General features: G+C 38.9%; 1 protein-coding gene across 5 annotated transcripts in view; it reads right to left on the bottom strand.

The window, feature by feature from the left end:
• The window catches only part of ZMYM2 (zinc finger MYM-type containing 2), an 84,275-nt gene extending 69,697 nt beyond the window's left edge, over positions 1 to 14,578 (bottom strand). For 2 of the 5 annotated variants that reach the window (XM_081950181.1, XM_081950185.1), the window contains exons 1-3: positions 13,492 to 13,649; positions 3,530 to 3,644; positions 1,266 to 2,113 (exon numbers count right to left, since the gene is read on the bottom strand). In XM_081950181.1, coding sequence (XP_081806307.1) covers positions 1,266 to 2,037 — 772 coding nt within the window. In that variant the 5' untranslated portion in view covers positions 2,038 to 2,113; positions 3,530 to 3,644; positions 13,492 to 13,649. Of the gene's footprint in view, positions 1 to 1,265; positions 2,114 to 3,529; positions 3,645 to 12,280; positions 12,302 to 13,491; positions 13,650 to 14,213 lie in introns of those variants that run through there. The other 3 variants (XM_081950184.1, XM_081950182.1, XM_081950183.1) reach the window with 3 other exon arrangements.
• Positions 14,579 to 16,219: the final 1,641 nt, after the last annotated feature.

The following is a 16,219-nucleotide window of genomic DNA, read 5'->3' as shown; positions in this document are numbered from 1 at the left end:
CAAGTATGGTTTCATTTTATGTTTATTAGCAAACTTATACCTTGACGGATTTTCACCAAATACATTTAATGCTTACTGAAATGGAAAAAATGCTGAGAATTCAGCTTAATCTTACAGTAGATAGCCTGCATAATAATTATTGATGATACTTCAAATTACCCAGCTAAAAAAGAAGTTTTCAAAACAGGTTGCCAGACTCCAATGCAATCTTTCATTCTTAAGAATGCCAGACAGTTTCTAATGAGAATTTCCAGTAAAAGCACAAAAATGCTAAGTAGGTGCTTTGAGCATATCTTGGGATGTGAGAGAGGAAAAGTGTTGGGAAACAGAGAATGGTTTTGCTCTTCCATGTGCATGTAGTAATGTTTGTCTTGCGTATGTTTTTGTAAGACAGGCAAAATGATAAATCAATTAAATTGTGTTAAATCAATTTTTCAGTAAACATCTCTCTCTCAAGCTTACTTTTGGAAAAAGAGTTTAAATGATTTTCTGTTTTACAATTGTGACCCATTTAATTTTTTTTCTTAGATTCTATTCTAAATTACCTTTCTTTATATTTCACACTTTCGCTTTCTGTAAATGTAGACATTTTTAGAAGACTTAGAATAACAGAGTTGGAAGAGACTTGTAGGTCACCTAGTCCAATCCCCTGCTCAAGCAGGAGACCCTGCACCATTTCTGACAAGTGGTTGTTCAGTCTCTTCTTGAAAGCTTCCAGTGATGAAGCACCCAGAACTTCTGAAAGCAAACTGTTCCATTGGTTGATTGTTCTGACTGTCTGAAAATTTCTCCTTATTTCTAGGTTGAATCTCTCCTTGATAAGTTTCCATCCATTGTTCCTTGTCTAGTCTTTGGAAAATAGGTTGTCCCACTCTTCTGTGACAGTCCCTCCAATATTGGAACATATTTGTTCCAATATTTAACATATATTATATAACCTATAATATTGTAGCATCTAACTACAGCCTCGTGGTTACCTTATTATAAAGAAATCCACAGTACTCAATATATTTAATTTGCTTATCAGCCCCAAAAGATAGGAATTCTTTTAAAGGCCCCAAAGTTCCAGATAATTGTAGTCAATAAAAGTTAACTGTTTAAAGCACTCTTATTATAAAAGTGTGGTTTAAGTTAACCTTTCAAGCAACGTACAATGTAATTTTATAAAACTGCACCAAAATAGTTGCAAAAGAACTCAGAACGTAATTGCCTTTACGAGAATTTTCAAGTCTTAGGATAAAAATATACATATAGATATAACCTACCTGGATTATGATGAGTTGCAGATTCTCCATTCTGAAAGACATCACCAGCTACGTTCATTCTACCGGGATTGAAAGGTCCTACACCAGTCTTGGTCTGTGAAGTTAAAGATGGGGTGTATGTTTGTATATTAACACCAAAATTACTTGACTGCAGTCCGTTAGATACATCTCCCAAGTTGGTATTCTGTAGTGATGTTACATGTGTTATCATTAAGTTCATGTCACGCCCTTCAGTATTTTCTAAACGGCCAACACTCACAGAGCTCATACCTCTTTCTAATGTAGTAACATTAGCTATTTGAATTTCAGAGTCTGGTTCTGTGGTTATACCACTATTACCTATTCCTGCATTTACCTTACTTCTTGAAAAACTGGATGTTGAGAATTCCATTTCATTGGTTCTGTTTTTACCCTCTGGAAATCTTCTTTCATTGAAACTGGAATCATTTCTCTCTTGTCCCTGATTTGTTTCAATGTCTTCTTCATCATCAATAATAATAGTCTCAGTTATACTTCCCTTCTGAGCACTCGTGTCTTTTGACGAAGCTGATATTTTAGGGTCATTTCCATGTTGCTCTTCATTACTGGATGAATTAAAAACATTTCTGTGTTCTGTTATTAATGGTGTAGAGATTTGTGGAGGTTGTACAGGTTCAACAAACACAACATCATCATCATCTTCTATGGAGGTACTCTGGAACTTAGATCTAGACACCAGAGAATTAGATGGACCTCCAAAAGAGCTTCCTACATTGGCTAGGCCAGTTGCCATTGTGATAAGCCCTTATAAACCAGACGTAGGTTCAGACAACGCCAATTTTCAGCTACCTTCTGGCCTTCCAGAAAAACTGTTACAAAAAGAGAAAGCAGTTTCACTATAACATCATCTGATTAGATTTTTAAATTATTTTTCAAAGTACCATCTTTCTTTTATTAATTTATTTAATATGTTCTAAATAAAACAAAGCATTTTATTGAAAGACTATGCCCAGTGCTCTATTATCTCCTCTTGCAAAGCAAGGCTCAATTAAAAAGTAACTCCTGTAACCCAGAGAAACTGAACTGTTTCTCTGAAACAAAGCATAAATTGGAATCTAATAACCGAAAAACAAACCATGACTTTTTAGGATAGTAAAAGCAAATTCTTAGTCCCACATTACAATCAAAGCTGATAAGTAGCTTCTGTTTCTCTTGGTTAATTAAATCTGAAGTCCTAGGGCAATATGTCCCCCCCCCTCCTCAATTCTGGGATGTGATATATGGAGCTTCTTCAAATTTTAATCTTATCAATGAAATGAAATAATTAAAAATACTGGAGAAAAGCAAGTTTGTTCTAGTAGTTAAGACACCAGGTAGAAACCAAGAGTCTTTGAGTTGTAATCCCACTTTAGGCATTACTAAGTTGAGCAGTTGGGTGACTTTGGGACAGTCATCTCTCTCAGCTTGTGACATCAGGTTTGGGCAAAAAGCTGGTTTGTCTATTCCTGCCACAACCAATGATTATATTGCATGTATTTAAATGAAATCAAATCAAATCAAAGTTAGGGTTTGTATGGGTCCAATCCACTTTTGCCAATAAAATCCTGAATTGATAAAGGTTGGTCAGTCCATCCATCCAGCAGTCCGTCCATCCCTCAGTCAGTCTGTCTATCCATCCATCTACAGCTTTGTGTCGGTCTTGACTCCTGGCAACTAGAGATATGCAGTTTTCTTGGCAATATTTTCAAAAGTAGTTTACTACTTTTTTTTTCTTCCAATGGCTGAGAGAGAATGACTAATGTTCTAAGACACTCCTTTAGTGGCTTCATGCTAAGGACTAGAACACATAGTCTCCCAGTTCTAGTCCAACAATTTAATTGCTATATCAAGCTGGGTTTTATTAAGCTACTTATAATCTAGTGAAACAATTTCTGTATAAATCAGCAATCTGGTAAGTCACAGTAACATTTTCAAAAATTCTGGCTTTTACATAGAGATACCGTATTTAGAAACCCAAATTTAGATGGATACTTGATAACAGTAAAAGAATGAAAAAAAAGTCCCACTCCTACTACCTAGTTATCTGTATTTTTACAGCCAAGACATGACAGTTCCTACTTTCATGTGCAACTTATAGCATTAAAAGTATTATAGCAACTTAAAGCTTTTTATGTTCAATCTTTCTTATTACTTACTAATTTTATATTTAATTCCCCCCATTCAATTGACTGCTTGAAGCAGTTAATATTTTTTAAAAAAAATGTATTTCAAATCCAAATACTTACTTATTTAAAAACATCCAGTAATTTGTAAAGTTAAAGTTTTCCAATGCCTTTTTGATACTGGGAACTTTGCTCACTTCTCTAGACAAGCTGGAAATGTTTTTTTGAAATAAGCATCCTGAAATAGATTTAATAAATATTGAGAATGCAAATTTGCATGAAAGATGACAATACAATTGTCAATATAATTATACAAAGTAATTCAATTTTCAGCCAAAATCCTTCAATTTTAAGTATTTTCAAATCCTTAAAAACAATTCAAAAGCAAGATGGCTGTTGAGATGAACAGTATAGTCAAGTTCACCCTCAGCAGAATCTCAGCAAATGTCATAAAAATATTACATCAACATATTTCTCATTGCAAGCAGCATTTCCCAAAGTAGATACACTATCTTCCTTTAAAAAGCAGAAGTCACATGATCATATTTTATTTTCCTCATTAATGTTATCATTGACCAAAAATTTCAGTGATTTTTTTAAACTTTCTTTTAAACTAACATCTTAAAAAATGGCTTTTGAAACCTCACGTTGGCCAACATCTGCATATATTTAAAGATCTAATAGCAAAAGATACATTTGCTTAGCCATAAATATTGAGAAAAGAAAATGGTTCCTCGTGTAATTGGCCCTGTTATTTTTATACAGTATAGTAAAATATTTCTCAGCTTAGATTATGGCCTTATTTTTATTTATTCTTATTTCTCTACCACATACTAAAGTTCCTTCAAAACATTTCTCTATTTAAAAGACACAAAACTTCCCCTCTTTACTCTGAAGTTGTTCAATGTACAGCAGTTCCTATATCTCAAACATAAATGAACTATTTGAAATAGTAAATTGTTTCTGCTACTAGTAATATTCACTTCCCTGCCCACTTTCATAACTAAACCAAGGTGCAAGATTAATGTTTAGCTCTCTTCACGGGAAGGTATGGCGATATTAAAGCAGCAAAGAAAGTATTTTATACTGTTTGGCACCAATTACTTTCACCCTATCCCTCTTAATGTAATTCTATATAAGATTAAGTAAGCCAAGGAAGTTATTCTTTAGTATATATTTGTTCTATATAGAGAGACAAGGAGTCATTGGGAGTTGGGCAGCATAGAACTTTAATACATTATTATTATATTCACTAATTTTAGGTTACAACAATGACATAGTGTCAATTTCTAAAAATCCTAGGGTTTAGTTTCACATATTTCAACAAGCTTCTTCAATAATTCATAATCAGTTATTTTAAAAATCTGCAACATCCACAGGCTGAAAGCATTTATACAAATCTAAAAAAACAGCAACACTTTGTTCTAGACTATTTTTGCTACTATCCTATCTACAAAACATGAACAAGCAATATTTCCAAACATATCTGAAGATTCATATACGATAGAACTGGGGACATGGAATATTTCAAATTCCAATTGGGTTATCTTCCACTCCTCAGAATGGAATGACAGAGTATCAGTTAAAAAAGCATCCTTAACCCATTCTTACCCAAAAGGCAATTGCCATCAATGTACATATTTTGCCAAGCTACCCTGTTTCCCCAAAAATAAGAGTTCCACCGATAATAAGCCCTCCCCAAAAATATTGCAACACAGCAGCAACCATGAGGTGACCACTTCAAAAATAATAAGACCTTCCTGAAAATAAGGCCAAGTGCCTATTTCGAGGGTCAAAACAAAATAAGACCCTGTCTTATTTTCAGGGAAACACAGCACTTTAAACACATGAGCCATAATAGTTACAAATTCTATGGCACATAATCAAGTGAATAAGCTATCACATGGTTGTGCTAACCCTAAAATGTGAATTTTATATATATATGCTTGTGAGTGTGTGTACATATACTTGGGTTCCATACTTTACATATAACATCATTTATTTTAGTGTCCATAACATATTTATACACACAATAGTGTTTCTTTGTTTACCTTGGACGATTGGCAAAAAATGGCTTAAGGCCATTTCTCAACTTTAGATTTATTTAACATTATTTTTATACTTCTTCAGTCTCATGATTTTGTGTGGATACAAGAATCCATTAGGACAGATAAAAATACAAACTAAGAAAAATAATGTAAAGTACAAAAAAGAAATAGAAAGAAAAATAGAAAAGACAGAAAAATTAAGGCAATAGTAAATAAAAATATAAATAAATGTGTTCCCTTTCATCATAAGTATAATTTTAATAACTTATCACCTTCTCTTAAAAAAACAATTGGTCTGTTCTTCCCATATCTTATATCTAAAAACAACTCTTTAAAAATCTTGTCATTTAGTCCTCATCAGCAAAAATCCATTAAAGATTACCTGAGATAACATATTTGATCAAATAAACCAACTTTGTCCTTTTACTTTTTACAATCTTGATCTTTAATCTTCAACCTTCAATAATGTCCTAGAACATGATTTCAATTTTTTCTTTATCCTTTCACATAAATTCTTCAAAAACCTATAAGTATCTTTTGTAAATTCAATTTGGAAAACATATCCAGATCACACTTTTTGTTCTTAGTTCTATATATTTTTTGTTTTAGGTACTAAACCATCAGCTAATATCTTTTCTATGTCCAGCATAGATTTTTTTTTCATATCTCCATAACCTCTCATTTTAAAATCCCCTTCCTATCATTTTAAATCTTGTTTTGGTAAAACTTGTTTCATAAAGTTCTTTAAAAACAGTCTCTAATGGCAGACATATTTGGAATTAATAAGTGAAATTTAAGTGTTCTTCCTTTAATTGTAATCTTTAGTACATTCAGGTTCCTTCCAAACGGTATTTTCTTACATGAAGGATTCTTATAATTAATTTTGAAATCATATTTCAAACCATCTGGACTTTTAGTCCATCTGTAACTTTTCAAAATCAATTTTCCAATCACATTTTTGCTATAATCTAAGAGAAATGTTTTTTAATCCTTAAGGATTAAAGGAAACTCACTGATGCTATGAAACGTATTGTTCCAAAGATTCCAGAGTTTTTAGCTGAAAAGCAAATCAAGCAATTAACAAGCAATTTCCAAAAGTGATTAGGAAAAAGTTTAGATTAGAAAAAAAGAAGTATGCAAACTCTGATCCATAAAAGCACCAATCATGGTTTGAGGTAACATGACATTCCCTCATCTCCCTGATATCTAAAACCGCCATTGTCTGCTCTCTTGCAGTATTTTCATGAGGAGAAACTGTCTGGAGCACTTGAGGATAATCAAGTCTTCTCTCCTTGTCCAGAGAGGATTCACAAAAGGCCAGTCCAGTCACTGGCTCTTCATTCCACTTGATATCTCCCTTTTCCATTAGGTCTGCATTGAACACTCCATAAAAAGCTGACTGGACATATCAATTTAAATGATTTAACTGCATGTACTTTTTAATTTCTGCTTTGTGTCTATGCCACGTTTGTAATGTAGCTAATATACTTATATTGGTAGCCCATTAGGTTACATTTCCTGTTGACAGAAAATATGCACGTTGTGGTAATATAACAATGAACTGAGCATTTTTGTGGGCTTTGCCTTTAGGCCTCTCAACCATTAAGTTTCTTATATTGTTGTTTTGTGATTGACTCTTCCTAATGGAGTCTGAGTTTTAGCATTGCTTTAATTTTTTTTAAAATAAACTAAATATAAATTTAGTCCCAAACTTGAGGATAGTTGAGAAACTATTTTTCTTAAGCTAAACCAGCTCAAGTATTGCTCTAACTCTATTGTATCATTTTATAATTATTGTATTTTATTATTTACTGTAAACTGTGTAGAGTCCTTTGGATTGAGGCGCCATATAAATTTCATAAATATGTGTATATATAAATGAATATAAACAACATGAATTCACAAGCACAATCAACTGACTTGAGTGGACACTGGAATAAAAACAAATGCTTATTACATCTAAAAAGGAGATGTAAAAGAACACTACAAATCCTTCAAATGGAGTGAGCAATTCACTGACTTATTCGTGAATTTCTATTCAAAGAGCAATTTTTACATACAATTACCATGCTGTCTGGTAACTTTAAACATGAGTGTATGCAAACTAAAGTTTGCTAAAAATATAAATATATGACTGTATGTTCATAATTACAGTAAGACTTATCAAAATTGGTGGGTGCTTAGAAATACAAACATTTGTATGTTGCTCTAGAAAAGTTTCAGCTAAACTTGAAATAGTAGACCAACTATTCTAACAATAAATCTCAATTTTTAAGTTCCTACTTATGCTTGCAACTCTCTGGGTGATCTTTGGCCAGTCACCACCTCTCAGGCTTGTTTACCTAACAGATTTGAAAAGGTTTTTTTTCCCGAAAATGAAACAAACAAGTTTCCTGGAGGTTCTGCTTAAGTGTTCTTGATTAGTCAAAGCAAAATGCAGAATGCTTGGTTGTTCTGGTTTTATCTGGGGTATCCTAGAGTGATCTTATGGAAGAAGAATAATGCACATTGCTTCTTCCCTACTTTCTTCACACTTAGTACGCATCTTCTTACTGCAGTGATCTTGGCAGCCCTCAGTCTGACTTCATGAAATGCAAAATGGACTTGCAAAATGTATTTTTGCGTCATATCCAAAATGTATGTTTTGAAGTTCTGCACTATCAAGACCCATTTTGATTATTCTCTTGACAGAAAAATATATGGAGAGGTCTCATAAGGCAAGTAGGGCACTGTTGGGGTGTCTCATCCTCCTCTCCACACGACTCATATTCCAGTTCACCTGTTCATCTTCCCTTTCTCTCCAGTCAGTATCTTTGTATTCAGGCATGGCTAGAGATGGGAAGGTCTGGAAAAAACCAGGAAAAATTGGGGCGGGGTGGGGACGACAGACAAAAGCCATTGGTCTTACCTGACATGCTCCTTCTGAATGCGCTGAGTGGGAATCCAAATAGAAAGAAGGTGGAGTTAACCCATACTTTGGATTCTCACATCAGCACATTGGAGAAAAACCCTGTTGTCTCCCAATTTTTCCGAGTTTTTTCCAGGCCTTCCTATCTCTAGGCATGGCACAGCCAATCAGTTTATTCCTACATCAATCATTGTGTTTAGTTCATAATTTACTGTTTCCTCTCTAACCTCCAGTTCCCAATCGTATTTAGGGCCATATCTGGATGAGAAGAGCCTTGTTTAATTTCATGTATGGATCAAAACTTCTAAAAAGCACACTTCAGTTTGGTCAAGACAATCTGAAAACAGCTGCTCTATGCACTGAATGTTCTGTTTATCTACAGTACCTATAAGAATGAAACAGTGCTATCTTGCTCACTTTCAACAATGACATGTTATTACAATTGAGAGAAACTCCTTAGAGTCATAGGTATAATTTTTTCTTCTATAATTAAAACTAAAGGCAATTTGTGGTGCCTTAAAGACTAAAAATATTTTTATTTATTAAATTTATAGATCATCCCTCGCATCGTGTAATATGAATGTTGAGAGTACCTTTTTTAAAAACTAGAGCTCATATTAGCAAATAAATTGTTACTCCCAGTTGTGAGAGTGCATATGTGCAAAGATGGACAATAAGCAGCAGGACTAGGAATAACTCAAATTGAAGAAACAGAGTACATGTAGTCCTCAATGTATGACCACAATTGGGACCAGAATTTTGGTCACTAATCGCAATTAAGGGAATCACAAAGTTGTTAAGCAAATCAGGGTTTCCCCATTGACTTTGTCACAAACTGGCTGGGAAGAACACATATTGTATCATGATCACGTGACTGCAAGACACTGTAACCTCCATAAATGCAAGATAGCTGCCAAGACAATTGAATTGTGTGGCGAAGAGGGTGGTTCAATGATTAAAGCTTCAAGGAAGTGTCATAAGTCATTTTTTCAGCACTGTCGTGGTTCCAAACCACCACTGAAGAAGTGGTTGTAAGGCAAGGACCAATTGTTTATAGATTCGGGTGCTATATAGTTATATTGATTTTTGTTCATGTCTGTCTGGGATTTATCTTTATATGAGAACTAGGAATTCTGCTTTATTCCTTTTCTATTAAGCCAGAATCACTTTAAGAACGAATAATTACTTATAATTCTTATCTCTTAGAAAAGAGCAAGATAGACTAACCAGTTCACACATGTTGCACAAAATCATTCAGGTCTGTTTAACTATTCCTTCTGACAGGAAGAACAAAGAGAATCAACAGTGTACAGCATAAATTCTCAAGTGAGAATCAAAGTTTTATTTTGAAACAAATAACCTGCCTTAAAAAGTAAGTAAAATGTGGAGATGAGTTTTATTTTTACTTGTACAATAAGTCAGAGAGACTTTCTATGAAATTTTTATGTTGCCTGGCATTCACTTAACTTTTGAACAGAATTAGTAGAATAAGACTACTGTAAAAATAAAACCTGTTCTTAGCTATTCAGGATGTCCAGTAGACCTATGTTTGATTTCTGCATAAATATATTCATTTGGTTTCGATACTCTGTGAAAATGCCAAATGTTACCAGAAACTTAAAGCCAATTTTAAATACAAAACTACATACAATTTAAATTGTTGGATTGTTTAATGACTTACTGAATAAATCAAAACTAACAAATCAACAAATCAAGTGATTATTTGGTACAATGCAAACAGCACCAACTTACTTGTGCTTTCAGTTAAATATTCAATTGAACATTTTGTATGACCAACTAATCTTTGCAAGCTATTTCTATTCAAGAAGTTCCCATAATATAATGAAATCATGTAAGAACAACCAACCAAAGATATGAATCACATGTCAGCTTCTACACTCCATATTCAAGCAAAAATAAGAAAATTTTCAAACTCTCCATTTCATATCACATAGTAATTTTAAAGGAAGTTGCAGGAAGACTTGTATATATGCTAAACTACTTTGCCCACTTGTAACTATTATATAAGTAGACTTCAATAAGGCTTTCATATTCTCTAGTTTAAGTAATATGCAACATTTCATTAGAACTGACTACATTTTATTTCCTATATTTATCCAATATTTCCATCTGCTTTCTCAACTTTCATAATTAGCAAACTATAATTTTTAAAAACAGCAAAATTCTTATTGGAATTAACAAATTAAGTCTCTTAATTTCAAGGTTTGTTTAGCCACTGATACTAAATAAACAAATTGGTTGGACTCACACAACATACTAAGCTATCTACCACTGTTGAAAAATAGAAAAAACTGGCTTTGTATGGCACACTAAAAAAAACTATTAAGCATGAAAGTGTTTCTTCCCATTTTTATTTGGAATACATCTATTCTTTTTTACAAAAAAACCAGTTAAAACTCAACTAGGGCTGCAACAGCTATTTTAGTAGTCCACTTTGGAAGAAGGGTAAAGCAAAATAAACAATAGTGCTAGTAAAAGTAACTCATCCTTTGTTATCTATGATACTGCTAAAAATACGCAGATTTAAGAGTAAGAAATTCAGATTAAGATTTTAAAAAGTCAAGCAGGGCCTTGGCCTAATATGTAATTGAACTGTAATAATAACATGTACATTAACCTTCATATGATTTCACATTAGCATTAAAGATAAAACTTTAACAATGTTCTATCCAAATTTAGAGGCTTTATTAAGATAGATTTACCATCTAATTTGTATGCCCATGAAATTATTTGGCACACCTATAATTGTAAAATATTTCTGACAGTTTTTAAGAATCAGCTTCCTATGGTCTTATTTATAAACCATTTATTTAAATATAAAACCAATATTTAAACTCTCACATGTACCACTCTCAATGTCATTCCACTGAATTATGGTTCTGGATACTGGAATATCACCATTTGTTTCTTTAGGGGATATTAAATAAGCCTCCATGTAGACTATGTTGAAAACTACTATTGTTTTCAGTATCAGGCAATAGGTCTGTAGTTGTTTCCATTAGGGTGGCCTTTGCCAAGTAACTTTGCCATTTAGGCATTCCAAACTCTTCCTAGTAAGGTGAAGGAAATGGGACCACTAAATGTAAAGTTTTCAGAATGCAAAAAGAGACTTACTATATAAAGATTTTGCTCAAAGAAAGCAACTGCATTCCTATTGAAAATATGAGACTCAACTGAACACAATAGCCCACAGGACTCTCAAACAACCTCAAAGATTTCAAGAGAAAATAAGCCAACCCAGATAACTGTTTTCAGGTATGAACTACCACAACTTGAAAAATAATAATAATAACCATCTATGGTTTGATCTTCCTACCTTCAATCCCAAGCAAATCCATTTGGAAAAGAGGGGAGGGGGGAATTGTGGGATCCAAACAGAGAAGAATGACTAAAGGACGGCTTTGCCCAAAAGTGGGTTATCTCTTAAAAGTCCTCTCCTTGCTGCCTGTCAAACAGGTCAGATAAGATGATGGTGGTGGTGGGATTCAGAGTTCGGATGCAAATCATTTAAACTCAAGAGTCAAAATATGTCACTTGTAGTTACGCTCCAAAACTCTAGAGGGCACTCGAAAGATACCCGCCCCCTCGATGGGCAAGGCGAGCAGCGGCAGGAGCCCGTCGTCTGCTTGCCAGTGCTGGTATTGCAGGAGCGATGTCTGCAGCAACAGAGCCCATCCCGCGGGGGTGGAGTCACCTCCCGGCCATTACCGGGGCTTGGCTCTAGGGCAGCAGCAGCTGCTGCTGCTGCACCCGACCATGTCTTCCCCCGCCCCCCCACCACATACCCTGAGAGGCACCTCCTCTTAATCCCCACCCACCCACCCCAGCCCTCGTGCCAAAAACGGGTGCTCTACCTCCGCCTCCCGAGGCAGGAAAACATGTATAAATAGCACTCACAATGGGGAGCTCCTTCTCCTTGCTGGGCTCAGCCAAGGCTGCGCCAAACTGGCCCGCAGCCTGAGGAAAAAGAGGTGCTGGTGAAGGGGGAAAGAGAATAAAGGGGGAGGGAGGTGGGAGGGCATCTACGGGAGGGGGGCAGTGGGCATGCCTTCTCATCTTCCCCTCCAGGAGACGCCCTTCCCAATGGGTAGGAGACGGTGTGGCCACCGCTGCTTTGGAGTTGGTACCCAGCACCCGTCTAGATGCCCTTCTCAAAGGGAGCCTCTTGGCCCACGGGCGGCGCTTCACGGATGCCCCCTTCACACCAGGGGCCGGGAGGGGGTCTTCCCTCCTCGGCCGTGACTCCCCCCACCCCCCCCAACGGGCAACAAACAGGAGTTTCTGCTGTTCGCGGGAGACTGTGGAACGGGAGAACTGCCCCGACCCAGACCTTCCACTCCAGGGTTCAAAACTCTCGGGAGCGAGTCTAAACTCGCTTCTTTTCCCTTCTCCCGCTCCTTCCCCGCGCCTCGAGCGCCGAAATCTACCCCGGCCCCGCTTTCTGCCAATTGCCCCGGGAGTTGCGCTCGGCCCCCTGCAGTCCGCTAGCAGCACTGCCGCCTCCAGTCGGCCGCCATTAAAGAGACCCAGCCAAACAATACGGGAGGGGAGAAAGAGGATCCGCGGAGCGCAATTACCGACTTTCTTCCCCACCCCCTGCCCGCCCCGAGGGAAGAAGGAACCGCGTTGAGACGGGGAATAAATCATCCCCGCACCGACCGACCCCCGGGAGGCAGTTGAAAATAAAGCCGGGCGGAGAGACATGGCGCCCCCCCACTGCACACGCACGCACCCAGATACCCCACGGCAGCCCTCTCCGCATGCCTGCCCAGCGCCTGTCTCGCGTCGCAACCGGGCTGCCGCCCTCCCGATTCTTTACCCGCCGCTGACCCTTTCTTGCCTTCCTAATCTACTGGCGGGAAAGGGGGGGACGGGCAGCAGCAGCGGCCGCCAGAACAACACGCAGCGGGGTATTTAGCCCGGGTTATTCCTGAGACGCGGCTGGTCTGCTCTCCTATCCCCACCCTGAAAGGGCAGCTGGGCTTCAAGCCAGTTCGTCTAAACCCGGCTCCGCTGTTTCTACCTCGACCCGCTCCTCGGATCCCCTCGCCGAGCTCGGCCCAAGTCGCTCCCCCCACCCCTCCCGCCCGCCTGCGGGTAAAACGCACCCTCCGCGGCTCCGCCAACGCTTCCTCAACTCTATCTCGGTCCAGTCCCGGGCTAAACGCTGCTGCTGGCGAAGAGGAGGAGGAGGGACAAAAACCTAACCATCCGAGCCCGGGGAAAGGCCGCCTAGTGTTCCCGCCCATTGGCTTTCCCAGAGGGAGGGCTTTGGTGTCGGGCGAAACCATTGGAGAAACCGCCCGTCTGTCGGCGGTCGCCGTCGCTGGTTGCGTGGAAGTTCTGTCAATTAGCTGGCCGCGCACGCCTTCCGTCCCTCCTCCTTTGGTTCCACCAGGTTAAAGAAAACCCGAATTGCATTGCCCACCACCAACAGCTGCAGCACCTCTGCTTCTTTCAACTGGATGGGGAAGGTTTGCGATCCCGGTGGTTAAGCGTCGCTGCTGAGTAGTCCCATGCAGAAGTTTGTGCTACCCCCTCCCCAAGAAAAAGGGCGATGGCTTCCCTAAGTCCCCATGTCATTTATCAGCCAGGAAAATGGTTTTAGCCCATTAAATTTATTTGCCACAGGGCAATTAATTCCTCTTGCCACAAGGACAAGGGGTAAAACCAGGGCTTGGGACACCAAGCTCTTGAGGGGAGGCGGAAAGGACGGATACTGCAATAAAGCCAACGGGTTTTAGACGTTTTCTCTCCCCCCCCTCCCTTGGGCTGTGGATCTGGAACCCTTTCTAATAGGGGGCAGAAGAATAGAAACCAAGTCCCAAACCTAAGAAGGGGACAGCCTATGAGTCTTCTCCGAGGACAAGGGTCTCTGTCTTCAGGAGGATTCTTTTTCGCGCTCCCAACTATTCCGAGTCAAGAAAAGGCGTCTCAGAAGCAGCCCAGCACGGCTCCTGGTGGTGATGGTGGTAATGGTTGGTAATGGTGGTGTCCTCCATTTTGTCGGAAACTGCTGCAGGGAATCTGGGACCCTTTCAAGCCAATATGGGGCTTTGTTAGGCGCTTATGCTCACTGCCTTTCGCCTCAGGATCGAGGCAAAGCGCAGGGGGCGCCTTTGGCAATGCCCTACGACTGTTGAATAGGGCTGGCCATTGCCAGGGCGGCAAAGGAGAGAGAAAGCCAAGCTCTCCACCCTCCCTCAGCCAAAATGGAGGATGCGCACTTCCCTTGCGTGGTTGATTTTCCCCCCTTCCTTAGCCCTGGGATCGACGCCCGCTCCTCAACAACGGGGGCGTCCTCAGGCGTTGGTGTGGTTGGTAAAACCCACGTCGTCTCCCGTTTTACTTATATACCTCCCCTGATAAAGAAGCGGGGAAAAAGCACCACCGCCTTTCCTTTCTTGCTCCACCTTGCAGCAGTTCCGTACACAAAGTATTTATTCCCTGGAGAAAGGCGTGAAGAAAGAAGCTGGGTTAAAGCCACTGGAGCCCTGTTCCGCCTCGCCTGTTACAGGCTTTCGCTCTGCCAGCTCCCTCCGTTACCTCTGAGGCAATAGAGGGAGCAGTTTGAACAGTTCTTAATTCGCTCGTTTGCCCTCGATTACCGGGAATGGACGCTAATTTTCACGCGTCGCAAACGCGACCATTCTTCGCGCAGAACGGCCGCTCCATCAATACTGCGCCGTCAGCTACGCCAACTAGAGCCAGCAAGTCTAGCCAAATGCGAGCTGTCGATTTAGCAAATGTTGAAAACTGGTAGAAGAACGTCTAGAACTCAAGATTGTTCATCCAGGCGAAAACTTGAATTTTCACTTGGTAATAATGGGATTAGACGAAACGTATTTCTTCGCTGTTTGAAATGCCGAAGCCCAACTTAAAACAGTACTAAAAAGAGTCTATAACTTATTTGGACATCAATTTTGACTTTTTAAAATAGTCACAGAATACTAGGACCAACTTGGACATTGTTTTTTAAACAAAAAAAATCCAAGAGAGTGTTTGACATGTTTACTTGTTAACTATGTAGTAACAATGGCCCAGACACTAAACCATAAGCTAACCACAGTATCCTGTGTAGGAAGGCTAGCACCCACCCCTCTCCTAGAATGAAATATCCTAGGAAATATTAAAAAGGCAGAATATTATATTTCCCTGGATGTGAAAAGGGAGTAACATGTTTTTAAAGACAAAGTAACTCCCTGCAGCTTCTCTTCCCCCCCCCCCTTTGTCAATGGGCCATCTATTCTACATAACAAAGGTAGGATTAGCCTTCTACCCATCTCGGCACCTGGGAGCATTGCATCAGCCAGTAGGACAAACAGGCTTGGGTCTCAGGACAGCCTACAGAGTTGCCCCTGCATGGCCCCATGGGAGTCTGACAGCCAATCAGAGTGCATTTCGTGCACGAGCGGTAGGCTCTAGGGCGGGACCCAACAGAGGGCATAAAACCCAGGGGCTCTCAGTAAGCCACCACTCCTTTTTTTTCCTTTCTTCAACATCTTTGAGGCATGTGATCCCATTTTTCCCTAGAACCTTGAACCATGTGGTTCTGTCCATTAAAACCATCTTTCCAAGTGGCCTCTGTGTTTCCAGTGTCTTTTTCCCCACCTGGAACTGAATCCAGAAGGACATTTCTTCCAACACCTGACTCTGTTTTGTTAAGTTTATGACTTCACTTGTTCTCTCTGCATAAAAACACTGAAATAACTTCAAAATACTAACATTTTGTTTCAGAAATGGTCTGATTTCATTCCGTGGACATTTAATTTAATATTTTCTTTGGTGAAGTACCAATTATCCAGAATTATTGTAGGAATGTTCAGAGGTGCAATG

The sequence above is a fragment of the Natrix helvetica genome (assembly GCF_964273705.1).
Source record: "Natrix helvetica genome assembly, chromosome: 4".
Classification (NCBI taxonomy): Eukaryota; Metazoa; Chordata; class Lepidosauria; order Squamata; family Natricidae; genus Natrix; species Natrix helvetica.
The sequence above is the reverse complement of the archived record's forward strand: the minus strand, read 5'-3'. Positions and strand labels throughout refer to the sequence as shown.